This window comes from Polistes dominula, unplaced genomic scaffold, assembly GCF_049000335.1.
Source record: "Polistes dominula isolate Pdom_NZ unplaced genomic scaffold, Pdom_raw_medaka contig_78, whole genome shotgun sequence".
Classification (NCBI taxonomy): domain Eukaryota; kingdom Metazoa; phylum Arthropoda; class Insecta; order Hymenoptera; family Vespidae; genus Polistes; species Polistes dominula.
Window position 1 is genome coordinate 1,501,959 of NW_028301042.1, and position 21,503 is coordinate 1,523,461.

General features: G+C 35.8%; 1 protein-coding gene across 4 annotated transcripts in view; it reads left to right on the plus strand.

Annotated features, from left to right (window-relative positions):
• cut (homeobox protein, cut) overlaps window positions 1–21,503 on the plus strand; it is a 163,116-nt gene that overhangs the window by 3,105 nt on the left and 138,508 nt on the right. For all 4 annotated transcript variants that reach the window (XM_089175038.1, XM_089175040.1, XM_089175041.1 and 1 more), the window contains exon 2: window positions 4,815–7,185. In XM_089175038.1, the coding sequence (XP_089031164.1) occupies window positions 7,078–7,185 (108 nt within the window). In that variant the 5' untranslated portion in view covers window positions 4,815–7,077. The remainder of the gene's footprint in view (window positions 1–4,814; window positions 7,186–21,503) is intronic.

The following is a 21,503-nucleotide window of genomic DNA, read 5'->3' on the forward strand; positions in this document are numbered from 1 at the left end:
TTTAAGTGTTCATCGAGTTCATTTGATATTTGTAGAGAATTTAAGTGACAAGTATTTATTGCAAGGTTGGAATATTTGTTTGAATTTTTAAAATTATTAATAAATAAGTGAAAATTGGTGATTGTAAATTTTGTGTATAACTCGCGACAAGATGGTCGTGTATCGTATGTACAGTTGATCGTAAATTAATTTTTCTCACTTCAGAGTATTACTAAGTGTACACTAAAGTTATTTTGATTTAAAAAAAAAAAAATAAATAAATATATAAATAAATTAATATTGTTAGTAAAGTTTTTTATAACTCGTGACATCGATCATTTTTACCACAATCAAAGATTTTTATTTCAAATACTCAACTAAGTTCTGTATAAATATTTTCTAAACAACAAAATTGAAACATCATTTGTTAAATTTTATACAATTCAAATAAAACTTCCAAAATAATATTCAATAAATATACATTTATTTCAATAAACAATTACAAATTTAAACAAATAATAATCAATGTACAGTGATCACAATTGTTCATCATTTTAGTAATAATAATAATAATAATAGCAAGATTTTTATAACCCATGACAAGATGTCGTATCTCTTAAGAAATAAAATGTTTTAAAAGGAGCTGAGGGGTTGAGGGGGGGGGGCGGAAAGATCGACTAGAGAAAAGATAGGGTCTTCATGGATAAAAGGAGAGTTGTGATGGGTTGAGGAGCAAGGCTGGGAAAGGGGAAGGGGGAGGCGGGGGGAGGGGTAATTCAAAGCTCAGAAATGATTTGTCGCAAGTGAGTTATTCCACGGTACATCGAAAACACGCTGACCAACGTCGCATATCAGACGGCGCATTAACTTGTCGTACTATTACGAGAACCGACCGACCATACTTCGGGTATATACGACCAGTAAAATTCTCTCTCTCTCTCTTACTCTCTATTTAACCTAGAAGAGATACTCGTTACAAAATTCACAACTTAATACACATAAACGCAATACACCCACAAACCAAATCTCATAGATTTTGGACAATCGCCTAGTTTCACTTGAGTTTTGTCAAATTTATTCATGAAAAAAAAAAAAAGAAGAGAGAGAGAATTAAACACACACACACACACACATATCTAAATAATTATTTTCTAAATAAATTATCGTTAGTTGTAACAATGGGGATTAAGAAAGAAAAGAAAAAAAATGATTAACTGAACATTTGGAAAAATCATTTGAATCTTCTCATATTCGTTTCTTCTTCGTCTTCTTAACTTGCTCGCGTGCTAAGAGAAGGATAAAAAGAGAGAAAGATAGAATGAGAGGGGAGTTAGAGAAGGGAAGGGAAGAGAAACGCATTCCAAGATCCGTTTGAAGTCAGGGGCCCTCGTACAGTCACCGAAATGCCGTTTATATAGCTGCGCAAACCAGAGAAGATGTTTACGATCCTTCCTTCTTTTTCAACCCTAGTAATATTCAATATTTTTCTCATAAGTGTCCAAATGTGCGTTTAATCAATTTCACGATTATGTTTAATTTTTTCTTTTTTTATTTTTAAATATACAAAATATTCATATTTATTTAATATTATTATTAATGGCTAGAGGTGTTTGTGTTACAATTAATTAAAATAAAAAAGAATGAACAAAATCAAAAACAAGTCTTAAGTTTGAAAAAGATGATTACGATTTATAAGATACAAGTTAAGAACATGTGTTAGTGACACCATAAATAATTTTCTTAAAGTGTTTATGTATAGTGTTTTATAGTATATATAACATAGTGTCTATTAATAATAATAATAGATAGTAGAGTAACATTAGAAAGATATAGAAACGCGTTAAACGAGTTCACCTATGCACAGATTATGAACACAACACGAAACTTAGAATTGTGTTTGTGTTTATGTGTGTGTGTGTATCTGTATGTGTGTGCGTGTCGGAATACTAACACGCACTTAACGCGCGTGCTCTCTCTCTCTCTCTCTCTCTCACACACACACAAATACATACACTCTTTCTCTTTCAGTGTTCGCCGTTGACAAACTAATCCTCACGTTATACCGGGTGATCGTAAAGCACGCGCTGACAACTAGACGGTCGTAGTATTATTTTCGTGGGCGGGTAACGAAGAAGTTGGGGTCTGATAAACTTTCAGACGTGTGTTACGAAGATTTCGCGTTTTGTTTGAACAAAGTAAAATGAAAAAAGAGAAAAAAGACACTCGTATAGAAAAAAAAAACTTCAACGATCTCGTAATTTAAAAGTAGGGGGGGGGGGTGATAAAAAACACACACAAAAATTATTTTTATTAAATTGAATAAAATAATATAACAAAGAAGAGAATATTGGTTGTTCTTTTGGTTTTGTTTAAATTATGAAAAATATTTTGTGGATAATAATCGATAATGATTATTTCAATGATAATCTAGGATAATGGTTAAACATTAAGACTTTTGTTAGAATGATCGTAGACATAATCAACGGGGATTCCACTCCAGTAACATTGACTACGTGCGGTTCTGTTGGTAGTAGTTCGATGCCGAGTTGTTTAGCCGGCGCCAAACGCGTTCGCCACGCTAACGTTCGCTTCAACAACAACAACAACAACAACGTAGTAGTAGTAATAGTAATAGTAGTAGTAGTAGTAGTAGTAGTAGTAGTAGTAGTAGGTAGTACTCCAACCATCGCGTTACACAGGATTATCGTCTACGTTCTCCGGCCGCGCGTAACTTCCGAGAAAGTTAACGGTGTGCGCGCGCGACCGAGCTTCTCGTAGAAAGGAGCATAAATTTCGACGATCATTAGGGTTGCGTCGATTTCTATGTGTCATTATCGCCATTACAGATTTCTGTTAATATCTTCCCTAATTCTTTCTTTTTATTTTGTTATTTTTATTATTATTATTATTTTTTTATTATTAATAGAATCATTCACACATAACACGATTAATACCAAGAAAAGCTCAATGATTTTTGTATTGTTTATTTAATAATTAAAATACATATTGCAACTTGATTTTTTAAATGAGAATTAAACTCAAATTTTTCAAACCTTTTTCGAAACAAACACATTTACAAACGTTAAAAGAAAGTACATTTGTTGTTACACGAGTTTTCATTCTTTAACCCTTTTCTGTTTATTTTTATTATTCGCAGGTGCATAGTTTAGTTTTTTGTTATTCACTTTTAATGATAAAATGAACTGGTTGGAAAGGTTGTTAAAATGAAATGAAGGGTTGACTATTCCTAATTGTTCGATCGTGACCACTTAAACATACTCGCATAAAACAGTAAAATTGATCAGTGTGTTTATACATTTTCTTATTCTTGCCTGCCGACGTATGCGATGTTTGGGCAAACAAGGATTTCTTAAAGCCGATCATTCGTTACGTTCTTGAAAATTTTTGAAAATGATTTTCTAGTGAATTTTAATAACACGAGCTGGTTCAGTGAGAAATTTGTTTAAAACTAATCAGTGATTTATCATTTAAAAATTAATAATTAATTAATTAATGATAATAATATAATTATGTTCATCTCAAAGAAACTATCACAAAAATTATGTCTCTCGGGACATAATTTTATTAATAATAATAATAATAATAATAATGCAGATATTATGGTGGCGAATGGGTTGGGTTATGACCATAAAAAAAAGAACTTATACCTTCTTATTTTCTTCTTCATCTTCTTTCTAAGTTAATGACAGTGAAGAAAAGTGTGATAAAAACGAAAAAGATAGAAAAAAAAAAAAAACCATAAAAAAATAAATCGTGTAATCTTAAACGACATGGCGGTAGTGTAAGATCGTTGGTAGAAGAAAGGAAAAGGTTCGATAGTTTGAACACCGTTTCAAAAGTCACGAATGTTCCCTCTTAACGATCATTAGAATCACGAGTAAAAGAGCATGAACGGTTCTATCCTCGCTCGAGGGCGCCACGTCTTTACCGTCTTAGTTTTCGACTTAACAGAGAGAAAGGGTTTTCTTAAGGAAACTTAACTTCCATCCAAAATACCAAAATGAGCTTTCCGTTTCGGAATCTTAAACGTACCGAGCTGGGATCATTTACGTTTCGCGAAAGAGAAAGTTTCCCCCTCTCCCCAACCCCACTATGTGGCAGGATTTTCGTACTTTGTGAACGGATGGAGGATGGGAAGGGGATCATTTAATTAATTCAATTATCGTTTACACCTAAGTTCGATTGGATCAATAATCAAAGATCAATAATTCGCGTTTGTGTGAATCATTGTTTTTCCCGCGATATTATGTTTAATAGTTTGTCACGATTGGTTTCGATGAACTCGAACGATAATAAGGAAAACGACTAGTCTAAAAGAAAGTAAAGACAGACAGACAGTCAGACAGGCAGGCAGACAAGAGAAAGAGAGAGCCTAAAAGACAGGACAGACAGAAAGTAAGAAAAGTAGTAAGAGAAAGGTATAGAAATAAATCGGAATAAAAAGAGTTTGGAAAGAAGAAGAAGAGGAATAAGAATAAGAAGGGTAGGAAGGAAGCAAGGGCGGCAGGCTTGGATCGGCAGGGGTTGGAAAAGGGCGGCGCGGGTAGTTGAAAATATGAGATCCGTTCTGGTTGGGACCACCTAGCCAGCCTCCGCTTCGTTCTTGTTTTCCCCCCACTACTCGTATCGGCTTATCCCCACCCTGGGTAGATCCTCTTAGTCGTCGGGCGCATTGGGTTGGTAGTGGGGATGGATCTGGGAAAGTTATTGGCCGTTAGGGGGTCGTCCTACCCCTTCCACCGAGTCATAATCCCGCCCATACCCCCACCATAGTATCTGCACCTCCTCCAGGCATTGCATCGGTCGTCCGGTAGCTCTTAGTTTCAGGTTAGGAGCCTGCTAGGACGGGTCTCGTTCTCTCTTCTTGAGGCACCCGGACGAGAGCGGCGGCGGTGGTGGCGGCGGCGGCGGACAACGGGTGTTCGCAGACCGGTCGCGACTAAAAGTGAAATATTACACGATACGCAACGTGAAAAGAAATAAAGAGAGAGAGAAAGCATAAAAGACAGATTGGTTGACTAAACTGATTAGCACAAAAAGGGAAGGGGTAAGAAGAGGAACAATCGAGGACTCCAACCAAGGATTTACCATTCATCTTCTAAGACACCTAGAAGGATTGTCAAGGAACAGGATCGAATTAACGATTGGACACAATCCTGTTAATATCGATCAACCCACAATAACAGTTGTTCTATTCTTTAAACAAAGTGTTGTTGTCAGATGGAACTAAGGATTACGTGACATATCGGTGTGTTGGTGTTTTTCGATAAATAATATCTAAAGGAAATTATTAGTGCCCCGAAAGTGTATTCGATTTGTTGTTTTCATCCAAGGTGTCGATAATAATTAATCGAAGGATCGATCATCAAAGATTGTTATCATCATTTCTGTTATCATCTACCGTAATCGTCAAACAACCGATTGTCTCTCTCTCATATACACACACGTAGCAATTAGATGTCAAATGAGAACGTTCGGTACATTTTGCCCAGTGGTCATTGGTCTGGTCTCGTGGTGTCAAAGTTGGTTATAACCGAAAATCATTCGTCGTGTGTCAGAGTAAATAGTTAAACGCGAGTGAGAGTTCACGTAAGAGGGTCCATTCGTGTGATGCGGTGTCTACGTGAGGAGAGTTGTTCTAACAGTTACGTGGTAGAAGAGGACAGTGTTCAGTTGATTTTAATCAACATCGATATCAAATACAATAGGATATATCTAACACATAGTTGTATCCTTCGGAATCCCTAACGACTTCCACTACGAAATAATAAGAAACAAGGGATCATCAACATCATCATCATCATCATCATCAATAATATTATTTCTAATTATCATCGAAGTGAGAACAATTATTTTGGTGCGACCACGGTGGTTGGTAAACATGAAGAGGACGAGAATATTTCCAGAATCGTTACTCTGACGTGAAGCTAATCTTTGAATAAAAAAAAAAAAATTAGAAAAGACTAGAGAAAGTCAAATAACCGATGACTTGCCACCCACCGTGGGACAGGAAACATTCGAGGAATCGCGCCGACAGTGAAAGGAACTACGACATCAATATCATCATCCTCGTGACAGATTGACTTGCAAAATACAAATTATATCGGTCATTATTAATCGTGATAATAATATTAATAATAATAATAATAATTAATATTATTTATTATCTGTGGACGTGGTGTGAATAAGCACTGAGCTGATCATCTTAGCTTTGTTATATCTGATATTAGGAAAAAATAAGGATAAATAAAGCTAAAAGTGTAATAAAAAAAGAAGAAGAGGAAGAAGAAGAAAAGGATTGCAAGAAAAAAAATAAGAAGAGACTATAGTTAGTGTCAAAAACGTGTTGTGTCTGAAGATAATAATTCAGCCCCCTCCATCAATTTTTTCAAATGTTATCGAATGATAAAAGTGAATCGATGAGTCCCGGGACGATAATACTTGGTGAATATAAATTGTGGTCAAGTGTTTGAAAAAGACCATCGGTGAATAATAATAATAATAATAATAATAATAATAATAATAATAATAATAATAATAATAATAATAGTAATAATAATAATAAATATTTGTACAAAAGTCTAAGAAACGTTACCGACGGAAAAGTTCAAACAAACGACGTGTTCGAGAAGAGACGCGGGAACTTTCGGTTGCGGAGGTGGAGGAACAGGAGGAGGAGGTGGAGGAGGTGGAGGTGGCGGAAGTGGAGGAAGTGGAGGAAGTGGAAGTGGAAGTGGTGAAGAAGGAAGAAGAGAAGGAAGAAGAGACGGAGGTGGCGGCGGAGGCGAGGAAAGAGGTGACGACGGCGGTGGTGGAGGCGGCGGTGGGACGAGGGGAAGAGGAGTTTTGGGCCCGGCGGAGAAGTTTGAAGCCGTCAAAGTGGCTTCTTCACTGGGGCTCCAGGGGCCTTCTGCGCCGATCGGGGCCCAATTGTTGGCTACTGGCGGCGGTTCAGAGGATGCGCCGGCCGCGACCGTTTACCACGCCAATCTGGTAGCCGGTAGTAACACCTCCGTCGTGACAGCGGCCCTCCAACAGCCGGTATTAGCGAGCCTTAACTCGGTGGCATTGGCAAGTATGCAGGCCTCCGCGGAGGCCAACTCGCTGGATATACAGGCCATGCAATCCATGGACTGGCTCTTCAAGAAGGAGCGAATATATCTTCTAGCCCAGTTCTGGCAACAGGTATGTTTTATTTTTCATCAAGTTACGAAATAAGTTAGGAAATCAAGTTAGGAAAATAACGTGAGATTAGTGATACCCAAAAGTGTTAATTTATATCCCAATACCCTTACTAACCATTCTGGTAACTGTAGAAAAGGAAGTTAGGAAAATAAGTGATATCCAATAGTATGGATTTTCTAATAACGTTAGTTAGGGAAGGAAATTAGGAGTATAACGTGAGATAAGTGTGCATTTTCTATTTGAATACTTTTAACAACCCTTCTGGCAACTGTAACGTCCATCCGTCCATTCGGAAGACTAGTATCCGGAAGTGGGCCGATTCGCGTCCGAACGCGGGGCTAAGATAATCCCGAAGGGTTGCTGGAGGGTTCGACCGTGCCGCGCGTGCCACTTTCTCTTTCTCTCTCTTTCACTCTCTATCCCTCTTGTTTCAATTCTCGTAGCAGCTAACCCTGCCGGGTGGAACGTTTAAATCGTCCCGGTCTATCCGCTTGCGGGACCGTTCTCGTCCCTCTTTTATTTTCATTTCCTTTCTCTCTTATTTTAACCGTAAAAATAATCAAAAATGATCCATAAATCGTTATATAATATTACGTTTCGATTTCTTCGCGATTAATTAATTATGCGTAAAGGAAAAAAAAAAAAAAGAAAGGAAAAAGTAGCGATAAAAATTGTTCAAATAATATCACCAAGAACTCGTCGTTTATAGGCTGACGTGCAATATCAGTAACATCGAATGAATTTTTCAAGACACTTTTACCCACAACTGATCGAAAACTCTAACTAGGATTTGCCAGTCCGTAATAAATATCTGCTTGGAAAAGTATTGACCCAATCTTTCTCTCTCTCTCTTTGCATATGTGTGTTTGACTTCGTATATTTTGCCCAAGGATATATTAAAAAAAAAAAAAATTGTCAGAAAGGTATTCTTTCTTTTTGGTATAAATCGCCGATAAAACGGTTTGTCAATTGGGTTTGTTAAAGGGAAAAAAAAAGCACTTTGAAAACACACACATAGAAAGAAAGAAAGAGAATGAGAAAAAAGATTAGTTAGAAAAATAAAAAGAGATAGAAAGAGAGAGAGAGAGAGAGAGAGAGAATTGTGACGCAAATGTCGTCGGGTACGGTAAAATGTAAGTCTGTCATTTTGGGCTATTCATTAGTCATGTCTTCGTTAGAGAATTTTCGAACGTTTACATATATGCTCGTTCCTTTCGCGAAACGTCACGAAATCGAGTGATCCACCACCACCACCACCATCGTGCAACAGAGTGCAATACCACAGTTAGCAATAGTCGTTAAAATGTACGAAAATAGAATAGAACATTGGTGCTCGCACTGGTGAAATTATTTGGATTGAGTTTGTCGGTAGGTGGTAAATCTTGCCGCACCGAAATCTTTCGACACCTATCTAGTAATTGCTCGTTGGTCAGATTCTCGAGCCACTTGGTGCGATTCTGAGGTCGAGAGAGTGGTATCTAAGAGCGTTTCGGAGAAACCGTGATAGAGATAGAGATGAAAAGAGAGAGATTGAGAGAGTAAGAGAGGATGTCCGAAAAGGGTGCGAGGGTTGCTAACGTCGAAGTTTCCCTTGGTGGTGCGGTACTCGGTGTTTGGAGGATAGTTTAACGATTTGGGGGATGGTACGACCGACTTGTGGGCAGAGTGGCCCACATACAAAGAGACAGACAGAATAAGAGAGAGAGAGAGTAAGAGTATGTGTGTTTGCGTGAGTGAGTGAGTAAAAGGGGTCGTGGTGACACGACCGATAACAGATAAGCATTTGCGGAACGTTCGACCAGTTAACAAGCGGCAGCACAGGAAATGCAAACGTTTACTCGCATCCTTTCTCTCTCTGATTATCGTTAACTTATTCGCAACAACAAAAAATAACAAACTTATCGATAATTTTTAGCAGTGAATGAACGATATATTACTGTATAATAACATAAGTATAACATAGATAATAAATGACTAACTAAAATAAAATCTAGCATGTGTCCTGAATCGATTCTGACGGATCTAGCTCGTTAGTTAGTTAGTAGGTAGTAGTAGTAATCATCGGCTCGTTAATTAGTCTCAAACCGATGTGTCGTAACAACGGTTAGACTCCTCGTTGAGTAGTACAATTTTATCGCTGTTAACTATATCTCTGTATCCCTGCAAGCAGGTTTGTTTCTTTCCTTCGTCCAATCCAGATTGTCAACCGGATTTCAAGATTAAATTGTATTACTTATTATTAAAATAAAATGTTTATCATGTTGTTAGGTTTACAAGTTAGAAAATCAAATGACAATTTTGTCGATTGTTAAAATCCTCCCTTTGAACGATAACGTTGAACCCCTCGTGAAGAAAGTTTTCGATACTTCCCGTGTTATTCTATTGGTTTACGTTCTCCTTCCATGATACGATGCGTTAGGGGTGAAACAGAAAGGGAAGAAAGGAAGGAAGGAAGGAAGGAAGAAACCAGAGTATGAATGAGTGAGTGAGAAGAACATAGAAAGAGATGATGGGTAACGGGGAAGAAGGGGAAAAGGGGGAAGTCTCGTTATTGCCCAATTACCTGTTTCCAATAAAATATGCCCGCTTAATTACGCGCGAACAAGTCCTCTTCCGTCCTTCCTCCGCTGATATTATGACGGTGCCGTTCTAGCACAGCCTCGGGACTATTAATGGCGCATAGTTTCATAATTATGTCTATTGATTAGACTACGGGTTAATGACGTAGGAACGTTGCCGCCCGGTTCTGTAGGAACCTTTTCGATAATCAGAAGTTTCTCCGGTTAGCCGCAATATGAGTAATATCCGTTGTAACTTTCGTACACCATTTCTACCCTTTACCCCCTCCCCTTGTCTATCTCTCTTTTCCTATCTTTCTCATTTCCTCTCTGAGGTCTCAACTAGTCTCTCGTACTATTCAAAATGAATGAATTCAAATCAAGAAAGAGGTTGATCTAATAATACGATAAATAAATTTACAAATAGAAAATTGAATCGTATTGGTATATGTATGACCTTGGTATTGGTTTTGATAGGTGGAAGAGGGGGGACAGAGGAAGTGAAATAGTTTATTAGTTTTGTAGATCGAACAGCAAACGTATTTACTAAAGTACGTGCTGGGTGCATCCGTTTCTCTGTTAGGAGTGCAACGTGGTGGCATAGTGAGAGGATCGATGAAGTGGTACAGCTTGCCGACACGTTTCCAAGGAAAGTGAAAACGCCGAAAGCAAAACGAGAAGTCGGTGTGTCTGTTAGTCGTCGTGTATACCTGTTATGTGTATGTGTATGTCTCAGTATGTGTCTGCTGTCCTCTTACGTTTATATGGTATCCGTGTGTTTTATGAATATGTGTTTGTAAGAGAGTACTGTAGCGCTTGCGCTGTTTAGCGATTTCTAAACGGACGTTAGGATGTGTCTCCTTACGTCGCACGTGCTAAGATTACCGTAAATGTGACGACATAAGATATTCACTGTTAACTTAGGTCTTAAAACCGAAGTAGGTTTCAATATTCCTAGAAAAATTTACTTTTATATTTTTTAGTCCAATGAGATTACCAATGTTCAAAATATCTAATCAATCATTTCCGTTAGATTTGGCCAATAATATTCACTCTTATTAATAATTTAAACATTAGAACAACCAAATGTTAGCCAATAATACGTATTTCGAAATATCTCAATGTATATAATATGTATATATAGGTAGTTTATAAGTGTGTGGAATTAGGACAAAGTTTGGAAGTTAACGGTGATGGTCAGGTGAGAAAATAGCCTAGAATTAGTATGAATCGAATCAAGTCTAACGAACTTTGACGAGCAACCCATTCACACGGACAGAAAGAAAAGGGGGGTAAGAAGGGGTAGGGATGATGACGAAGGGTTCTCCCTATAATTAATTACCAAGGTATTAGAAGGTGAAAAGAGGGACTTCTCGAAATCGTGCCGTCACCAATGAGAAGAGAGACATTGGCCGTGAAAGGCCACTTGTATAGAAACAGAATAACGCAGAAAGAGTAAGAGAGAGAGAGAGAGAGAGAAAGAGTGTGGTTGGGTGAAGGGGGAGGAAAGAAGGAAAAAGATAATGGGACTTTGGTTGCATTTCAACGTTAACGTCGGCTAGCATTCGTGGAACAAAGTGCATTGCACCGCTTCGAGCCGAGCGACGTGCGGAAGATTGCAGCGCAATTTTCTGGCTCGCGGCTCTTTTACTTCCAGCGAAGTGAACCACCACCTCCTCGTTAGCGTCCCCCTCCTCCTCTTTCTCCTCTTACTCCACCAACGACTGTTCTTCTTCCTACGGCAGCTTGTGTGTGTCTCCTCCGAACACCGTCGTCGTCGTCGTCGTCGTCGTCGTTTCGTTTTCGCATCGATTCTCAACGTTGACAACAGCGCACCGTCATCCTTGTTGATCGAACGTCAACTGTTATCCCCCGTTACACGATACTCTCCTTTCGAAAATTGTCACTGGCGTCGTTTAACGAACCCTAATGGTTTTGACAAAGTCCTCTTTTCTTCCTCTCGTCTTCTTCTTCTTCTTCCTTATTTCTCCTCCTATACTGTCCTAACTCGTCATCCTCATTTTCATTCCCGTCCTTTAGGTAAAAATTTCTTTAGCAATGAAAGAGGAACGACACTTTTTCTATTTATTATATTTCCATTTGGTTATTTTCTTCCTTGTCAATGCAAGGAAATGGGGATCGAACGGAAACTGTTGTGGAGAGTGGTAAATCAAAAAGAGGAGAACTAACTTCCTTTCGGATAACTGTTTTTTGATAAATACATTCTTATTTACACGTACATACATACACATACATATATTTATGTATCTAACAAGTTAATATGTCGATTGAAATTTGAATTCTTTTCTTTATCATATAGTTGGGTTAGTTTTTTTCTTGGGTTTGTTTCTGTATCAGGGAATTTGTTATCAAATCTAACGACATAAATTTATGTTATGTATTAACCAATCATCGAACTCCAAACATTTATCGTGCTAGATTAGATTAAAGGATAAAAAATTTAAAATATAATAATAAAAATAAGCAAAACTAGATAAGAGGTGTAAGAAAAGGGATCGGTGGTGTGCGCGTGGAACGAGAGCTCGAAGCGTACTCCCAATTAGGAACGTGTCGGCCGTTGAATGGACAAAAGTTTTGCCACGGTAAGCGTTCCAGCAGCAGCAGCAGCAGCACCAGAACCAGCAGCACCAACAGCACCCTTTCCATAACCGCCCCCACAACGCCCGAGAATTCCCCCACTCTTCAGATCCTTTTCCTTTTCCCCTTTTTCTCCCACTTCTACTTTCTCCCTTTCTCTCTCTCTCTCTCTCTCTCTCTCTCTCTCTCTTTCTGTCTCTCCTTTCATTCTCTCTCCGATTCTCTCGTTGTTGTTCATCTCCGTTTCTCTCAGGTTGCTGGCTGCTGGTATAACAGCACCTACGCCTCCACCTCCACTTCTTCTGAAAATCCCCACCGTTGCAAAGGATCGTGCAGAGAAGTAGGGGAATCACCGACACGCTTCTCGAAATCCCCGAGAGGCGGCGACTCCTGTCGAGGTGCGTGTCAAACCGGCGCGACTCGTACACTCGATGGACCCGACCCGACCGTGAGTCACGCGGGTTCTGTTGAAGACGAAGGATCTCGTTGTCTCTCTCTCTCTCTTTCTCTTTCAATGTTTCTAAACTAAAAGAGAGAAAGAGAGAAGGATTTAAGGAACGATCATAGAAATTATTAACATCTGGACCCATCTGTGCTTTTATCAAAAACACTCATTAATCCTTTTCTCCATATTATTAAATTTTTTTTATTTTTTTGCTTTTTTTTCTTTCTTTTTTCTTGTTGAATCTTTAGGAAGTTACTTTGATGTTTTCTAAACGAGGTTCCTTGATTTATCAAAATGTATATATACAAAAGTATTCTGATTTTTAGAAACGAATTACCATATGGACCACGTATGCTTTTTTTATAAAAAAAAGAAATTACGAATACAATATTTTATTTTAATGCTTTTTTTTTATAATCTTTAGGTCTTTGAGATATTTATTAATCTTCTTTGATTATTTAATTTAATTTATTGATTTTTAAACAGATTATCCGAGTCCATTTACTTTTTATCTGACGAAATTTTCATCTGTGATTATTTAAATTTGATTTTCGATTGATTTGAATTTACGTATCACTGTTTTCAATTTTTTTTTCTTTTCTGTCACGAACTAACACGTGACATTTTGTATTGTAGAAAAGAATCAGAGAATAACGATAAATTTTGTCGGCCTTCGAAAGCAAGTAGCAAAGAATCGAAATGGTTGCTATTCGATAAAAATAGTCCATACGAGTTTCGATATATTTTCGAGAATCCACCGTCGCTACGTGCCAAGCGTTAACGTTTGGGCCAAATGTCGATATATGTCGACATACACACACACACACACACACACACACACACACATGAGTAGTCAAGTATGTACACATACCAAATTATTTAACATGCTCTCGTATTAATTGATTTCAAATCTTTTTCGTGAGAAACTATGATAAACAAACTCTAATAATAATCAAAACAAAAGAATGTTAGTTAAATAGTTATATGTAATAAATACTAATCAAATGCGACGAGTAACGTTTTATTTTCTATTTGGAATTCCAGAAAAGCAATGAACTTCGATTTACAGGTTACTTTCTATTTATCATTACGATCTTACGAGATATATCTCAGATCTTTTTTCTTTATTCACTGTCACGAACATAAACTCTAACGCTCGTTATACTACTCATTTAATAATGAAACCCCTTTTTTCTTTTATATTCTCTTCCTACTACCACCATCATCATCATCATCATCATCATCATCATCATCATCATCCTCTTCTTATAATCGAACAATCTCTAGAATCACATTCAATAGTATCATGATTTGAAACAACCTTATTTTCTAGATCTAAATGATACACACATACATACCATACATTTGTTATAGTTAACAAATCTCATAAAATCATTAGAAACAAAATTTATTATATATTTAAATCTACAATAGATTATCGAATGTTTGAACATCAATTTGAAACGTATGTTCGATAGAATTAATTAGAAAGTCAAACATTTTCGAAAAATGAATGAAATAAAATTGAAAAATCAGGTAGTACCATCATGAAAGGGGAAAGAGGAGTGGGGGGGGTTGGTTTGTTGGGTACTATAGAACCAGGAATGGTTGGAAGAAGGGAAGGAGGAATCGACGAAGGAGTCATTACCATGTTATACCGAAACGCCGACACGGAAACTGTATCGCACAGCGTGTCGGCCTAGAAATAGAATATGAGGCTTATTTCGGATGCACCGTCTCGTTGGTCTAGTCCAGTGCTGGTCTAGACCTACGTACTAGACCGTGGTTCGCCCATTTTACGAGCTGATACAAGGTAGGATACACTCACATCAGTTTGGTACTGTTGGTAACCCCTTCATCCCCACAAACACCCCCTTAGAACAGTGGTCTCAGGTGCGTGCACCTTCCTTCACTTTATTTATATTCACATATTTGCTTTTTTGTTTTCTTACTTTTCCTATTTTAAACTCATCCCATAATTTTTGTTCTTATATATATATATATATATATGGGGAATTTTTCTAAAAATATTTTTTTATATATATTTAATAATATTTAAGATGAAATATATATTTGTATATTATTAAATTATATTAATTAAAATATTTTATTTCTTATTATTTATTAATTATATTATTTGAGAAATTTGTAATTTTGTTAATTGGAAAACAATACTAGGATTGTTGGTTCATATTTGCATTTAAAATAAAAAATTTTTCATATATGAAATTAATTGATTACTTATGTGTCTAATTAATTAATAATTGTAATATCTGATAGAAAAAAATGGTTGGAAAAATATAATGGTATAAGATGATAGTTTATTTTAAGAGAAAGAGAAAGAGATGGAGAGAGTGGATATCAAATTTTGAGAATAAGAAAGATGACATTAATTAGAAGAGAGTGAGAGGGTGGGGTAAAGAGAGAAGAGAGAGAGAGAGAGAGAGAGAAAGATGTGGGGGTAATTATCTTTTATGTCCTCGAAGACTTCGATGGCGGAACACGAGGTTTTCCCCGTCGCAGTTACGTTCGTAGCGAGCCTAGAAATCAACGGGTTATTAATTTTCCGCGACCGTTATTTCTGAAATTGGTGATTTAGCTGTCGGAGAGCCGGGAAGTCAGTGAGCTTGGCCGCCTCGGCCAAACAGTGATTCACCCACGCTCTAAAAATATCCAAATACACGCATCGTCCTATGGGCCCACCGACTACTTTAGCTTTTACTATGTTAAATATCATCTAATGGCTTGTTTCTATCTTCATGAAAATTAACTCTAAATGTCCCTAACTTATATCTCTTATATATTCCCATATTGATTGATTGATTGATTTATTTTTTTATAATAATAATTTTTTGCAAGTTAAAAAGTGCAAAGTGTGTAAAGTGTAAATGCAATTGAAAAGAAATCGAAATGTATTTTTTAGATTGAGATTAAAGATTCCTTTAAGTGTTTGGATCTTTGAGAATATTTTGATGAATTTTTTCTTTTATAAATTATTTTTTTTTTTTTTAGGAAATACAATGTATGTTAGATTAGAGAAAAAAAAGAAGTTGGAATGCAAATTTTGTTAAAAGTGATTAGAATTTTCTCTTTGTACGAGATTACAAATCAATCGTGTTCGGAAAAGGTCAACACTTTGAGTTCTTCTTCATCGAGAAGACCTAAAAACGTCGTTCTCTGTCGATCGACTTTAGTGGATCGTCGGTGAAAGCGGTTAATGCCGTAGTTCGTTTCGTGGTTCAGTAATTCTATGGTACGACATTATAGTATGCATCCTTTGAACTTGCATAAAACGTTTCAAAGATCTTTTTACATCTTATATTTCTCGTTCTCACGATTCTGAACCTTCAACTCTAATAATCCTACCGATCACATCTAAAAAAAAAAAACAAAAGCAAAATATAAATAATTATTAATCAAATAAATTAATATAAAAAAATAATAAAAATATTATAATTATATATTTTTAATATTCCTAAATTTTGTAATAAATTATATTTAATTATTAATACATTATTTTCACAAGATCAAATCTATAATTAAATAAAATATATAAATATATTTTTAATATATATTTATTTTTTGTATTATATTATATTAATATTATTATTATATTTTAATTATTATTAATATAATATATTAAAGATATAATAATTAAATAGAATATAATTTGTTCATGTATAACATTTTTATTTGAAATGATATATATATATTAAATAAATAAATAAATAATAATAATAATAATAATAATAATAATAGATAGATATTGATCTGAAAATGATATACTATCTGCTATAGTATTACGCGTCTATTATATCGACGTTTCTACTATCCAGCACGATGCCTCTTAATTACTTTAACGCGACCCACGTGACCTCCGACCCAAGCTCTCCCAGTCCGGAGGTCGTGCAACAACATGCATGTGTATTCACATAACGCATACATGTATATAACCGAGATGCACGTTTCGTCATTACATACAAATATACACATATAAAACATACACATTTATACTTGTGTCGACTTTCTCATTCGACACCTACGAATTCTTCTAAACGCTTTATACAAAGTTGCCAATGAAAATTGTTCAACTTCATGTAAACTTATCTCAAAGTATCTTTCTAACTTAACTTAACTTTCAATTCTTTAAACATTAACCTTATTTCTCATCGATCGTATATACTTGTTTTCTTAGTTGTTGTTTTTATTGTAATTACATTTATTATACTAAGTTATAATACTTATTAACTTTCGAAACAAGATTAGTTCTAATCTTAAAGATAAACTTTGATATATCTAAATACTTGTGAAACTTTTGACATAATTTTTAACGATTAATATATAATCGATTAAATATTAAATAATTCAAACAACAAATATTCTTTATGATTTAATATCGTAATTTTTTAAAGTATACTTGCGAACCACAATGTTGCATACAAGAGATTGGAACTACAAAAATTTTGCACAAACTATTTTCATCCTCCATCTTTCTTTATATTATCTTTTTTCCTGTTTTATTTCTCATTGATTTCTATATTCCGTCGTCTGGCTTATTATTCGAAGAATAATGGATATCTAAGCATCAATGTTGCAAGTACAATAACGAGTGTCATCGAACAGAACTCGCGTACCAGACGTTCCAAAACATTTTTGTTTTTCCTAGAATCGATATTTTAGGCTGGGGGTGGCAAGGGGTTGGGTTGGGTTGGGTTGGGAGGGGGCTTTTTCAAAATTATTTCTTGCCCAGGTCCGAAGAATATATATATATATATATTCATGACAATGCGTGATCTCGAACAATGCAACCTAACTGTGGAAGAATCGACGAGTACTTTTATATATTTCCAAACATTTTTGTTGTTTTTCTTTCTCTTATTTTCTTTACCTTTTCTTTCGTGAATGTACCCACATAAACGCGACCCCCCACCCCCACCCCACCCCCCCAAACCATTCAATCTTTCAAACCAACGTCATCCTTGCATTATAATAATCCGATCTTTCTATCTCTTTTTTTTTCTGTTCATATTTTGTTCAAATATTTCATCCTAATCCGATCATTCATTATTTTCTAAATCATTCCATATACTAAGGATGAACAATAAAAATACTGAAAACACACTTTATAAAATTAGTTCCATTCATCGTCAGTTTTTGCATCGTTTCTTAAAAAACAATTTTTCAAGATGTCTTATGAGTCATAAGTTTGTGCTACAACATAAAATGTTAAGTTCGAAATATTGAAGAAATATTATCAAAATGTTCGTGCATTTATTAAATTAACATTTATAAAATAAATTTAACATAAACAATTTACTACTATGCAATAAATAAAACAATAATAAACTTTTTGATTCTTCTACTTAATATTTATGATGAAGTTGAAAGAAAGAAAAAAAAAACAAATTCGTTTCTACTTAGGCTAAGAAAAAATTGTGAAAAGAACCTAAACGATTAATAACCATTTATTTATTTATATTCCCTTTACTCGAAAGAGTGGGGGGGGGAAGGGTGAGGGGGACAGAGGTAAAAATCGATATTTCGTTGTCATTCGAGTTTCCCCTTCTTCCCATTCTGTTATTTTTTCTATTTAACATTCTCCTTTTGCCATCTCCTTCCTCTTTCGATTCTGAACCTTCCCCTTCCTTTGACTGTTGCGAATCGGAGTCCTTCTCATCCACGTAGAGCTGGTCGCTTTCGAAGACTATACAAAGGTCGCTTGGATCCGTTCCAAAATTCCGAATCGCACGGGACGACATCGCAACGATTCCTGCAACGATATTCTGGCTTAAGTGAATTCAGAGTGAGCCGTAAACCGTAGGCTAAATAAACTTTGTCCCTCTCCCCTTTCCCCTTTTCCTTTACCACCACCACCACCTCCTCCTCCTCCTCCCCTTCAGCTCAAAACGGAATCGCGTATTCGGCTTCCGTCTGATTTAAGGCAGCAATAAGCCTATCCACAGTCGCGTGGATAGGCGCGTTCCGTTAATTTTCGCGAGTGGAACCAACGAGGCTTATAAACCCCTCACCTCCTCCTCCTCCTCCTCCTCCTCAATTCTCGCACCTTCATCACCACCCCTTTATTAACCTCCCCTATACACCTAATGTTTAATATTACATTAGTTTTATACGTTGTACTTCATTGGAGTACAAGTTACAGGACTTGATGATCATCTGATCTAAGTGATTATTATCAAAATAAAATAAAAAAATGGATACGATTGAGTCGTAAGATTGATAAGAAGATGATAATTGTCATTGAAACAAATAGAAATATTAGTTTTGAGTAGAGTTAAATCGTTGCGCGTCGACACGTAGCGATGGAAACGACGGCGCTGGTGGGCGTCGTCGTCGTGGATCCGGAGGAGGCTCCACGTCTGCGTTCTTGCGTGCCTTTATATTCACTGTTTACCGACGCAAGCGCGATATACGCATGAATTTATGTTCGACAATGTGCAATTATCATGGACATATACCCTCTCCCTTCGGCTACCTAACTTTTTACATGATCATTACCTACACGATTTACTGTATACATCACTTTTGTATTTTACCCTAACAACAACTAAACCCAGTATGAAGGAGGAAGAAGAAAAGTATAGAACCTATACGATATTTCTTTTAACAAGATCAAGAAAGATAGAAACGTAATAAGGTTTAACTTTAGTTATGTCTTAGGGTTTAGTGTGCAACATGGCAATTACCATAGGAAACATAATTTAACCGAGATTGCCATAACCGAGGAATATTAACATCCTTCTAAGCACACGCTTTTTCTTTTTACCTATATACTTAAATGTGTAGTTTAAATCTATGTCCTATGTACTTATCCTGTTGTAAGTATGCGTAATATATGTCTGTGTGTATATCCGTAATACATACATACATACATACATACATATATATGTATACATACTTATGGGAATTTATGCTAGCTCCTCCTCTTTTTTTCTCCTCGTTCATCTATTTCTCTCCCCATATCTCTGTCTTCAAGTTTTCTCTTCATCTTCTTCCCCCACCCTAACCCCACACCTCAACCATCTTTCACCTTACTTTATTCTCTTTCTCGTTCCTATGTCAAGTAATAGCTATTGAAAATCGTGAAATCATGAATAGTCATCGTATCGCCAATTAGCGATGGCAAGTTCGCTTATGAATATTCACCAATTTTACCGCAACCCACCATATATGTGTGTGTGTGTGTTACGTATATGTATTTCTATATCGTATTAAACATACGCATTTTGTCATTCGATATACTAGATGCTGTTCAGTTTAACAAAAATTTAATGGAAAACTCTATGCACAATTTTCTATCACTCGATTGGATTCTTTGATGAGAAGATTTGCGAAATTTTCTTCACATTTCGTTCTTCGAACCAACCTAACCTAAAAGAAAAAAACGAACGTTTAAAAAATTCTTTTGGGATTATCGATTTTTATTTCTTTCTTTTTTTTTTTTTTTTTTCTATTGTTCATACGAAAAAATGAAGTCAAATGAAAGGAAAGAGATAGAGGGACGTGTGTCTAATGGTCGTATAATTAAAACCTTCCCAGGCCGACAGATTTTTTCCGTCTTTTCTTGGTTAAAACGTGCACCCCAGACTATCTGGCAAGATCAAACGATTTGACTTTTTTATTTTTTTTCCCAGTCTACTACGAATACGCGTTGTTTTTTACGTTTGTGTTAGTACGATTACTAACATCATTCTTTTTTAAATAAAAATAAATTACAATTGTGATATATTTAATTATCAATTATTGTTGAACGTGTTGCTCATTATTATTTTTAGAAAATTCAATCATTTTTAATTTTATTTTATTTTTATTTTTTTCATTTCATCAAACGCAATTTTGCGGCTACGATAAATCGAATTTCCGAAACCGTTCGCGTTAAGAATTTAATGTTAGTTGGAGAATATGAAAGAACGGAAGGGACTTTTGATAAGCAACCGGAAGTTGGTCGCGGGTAAACGCCCAGTTTTCCTCTTTGCTTTGATAATAATAAACGCGATTTGACCAGCTGACATTTTATTCGGGGAAAAAAAAAAGAAGAAACAATTCAACGAAAGATACTCTTATCATTTATTATTAAATTATATTAAATTAATTTAACACTCTAGTCCCAAGTCCCAGATAGTCCCTAGTCCCTAAAGAGAGGGTTCGAGGGTGTGTTTAGTTAAAAATAACAGAATAAAATCCTTAAAAAAAAAATCAAAATGATTTAAACACTGAATAGATCCGTCATTGATCGTCTACGAATTGTTACAATTTTATCTCAGACGTTAAAATTATTTTTTCATTATTATCCAACGTTGAATAATTTCAGATAGAATATTTAAGGAACTTTAAAAAAAAACAGGGTGGGGGGAAGATAAGAACAAAAAAAAATATCTCGCCTAATTCATTCCAGATATAAACATATGCGTATTTTCACATATTCGTTGATCGATCTTTTTCTACTTTCAACTCCCCACCCACTCAACTTCATCCCACCCCTCCCCCTCATTTCATTTCTTTTTTTAAATAAAACTTCAAACGTAGATTTGGCAGCAGACGAGGATGATAATTAAATCAGGATACTTTTGGGATAAAGAGAAGGGGTAAAAAAAGTTGAAAAAGGGGTGGGTGGGGGGGTTTAGGGGGTAAATAATATTGTTCACAAAGTACCAAAACTAATTTTAGATATCGAATCGAAGAATAACGAAAGGAAGAGA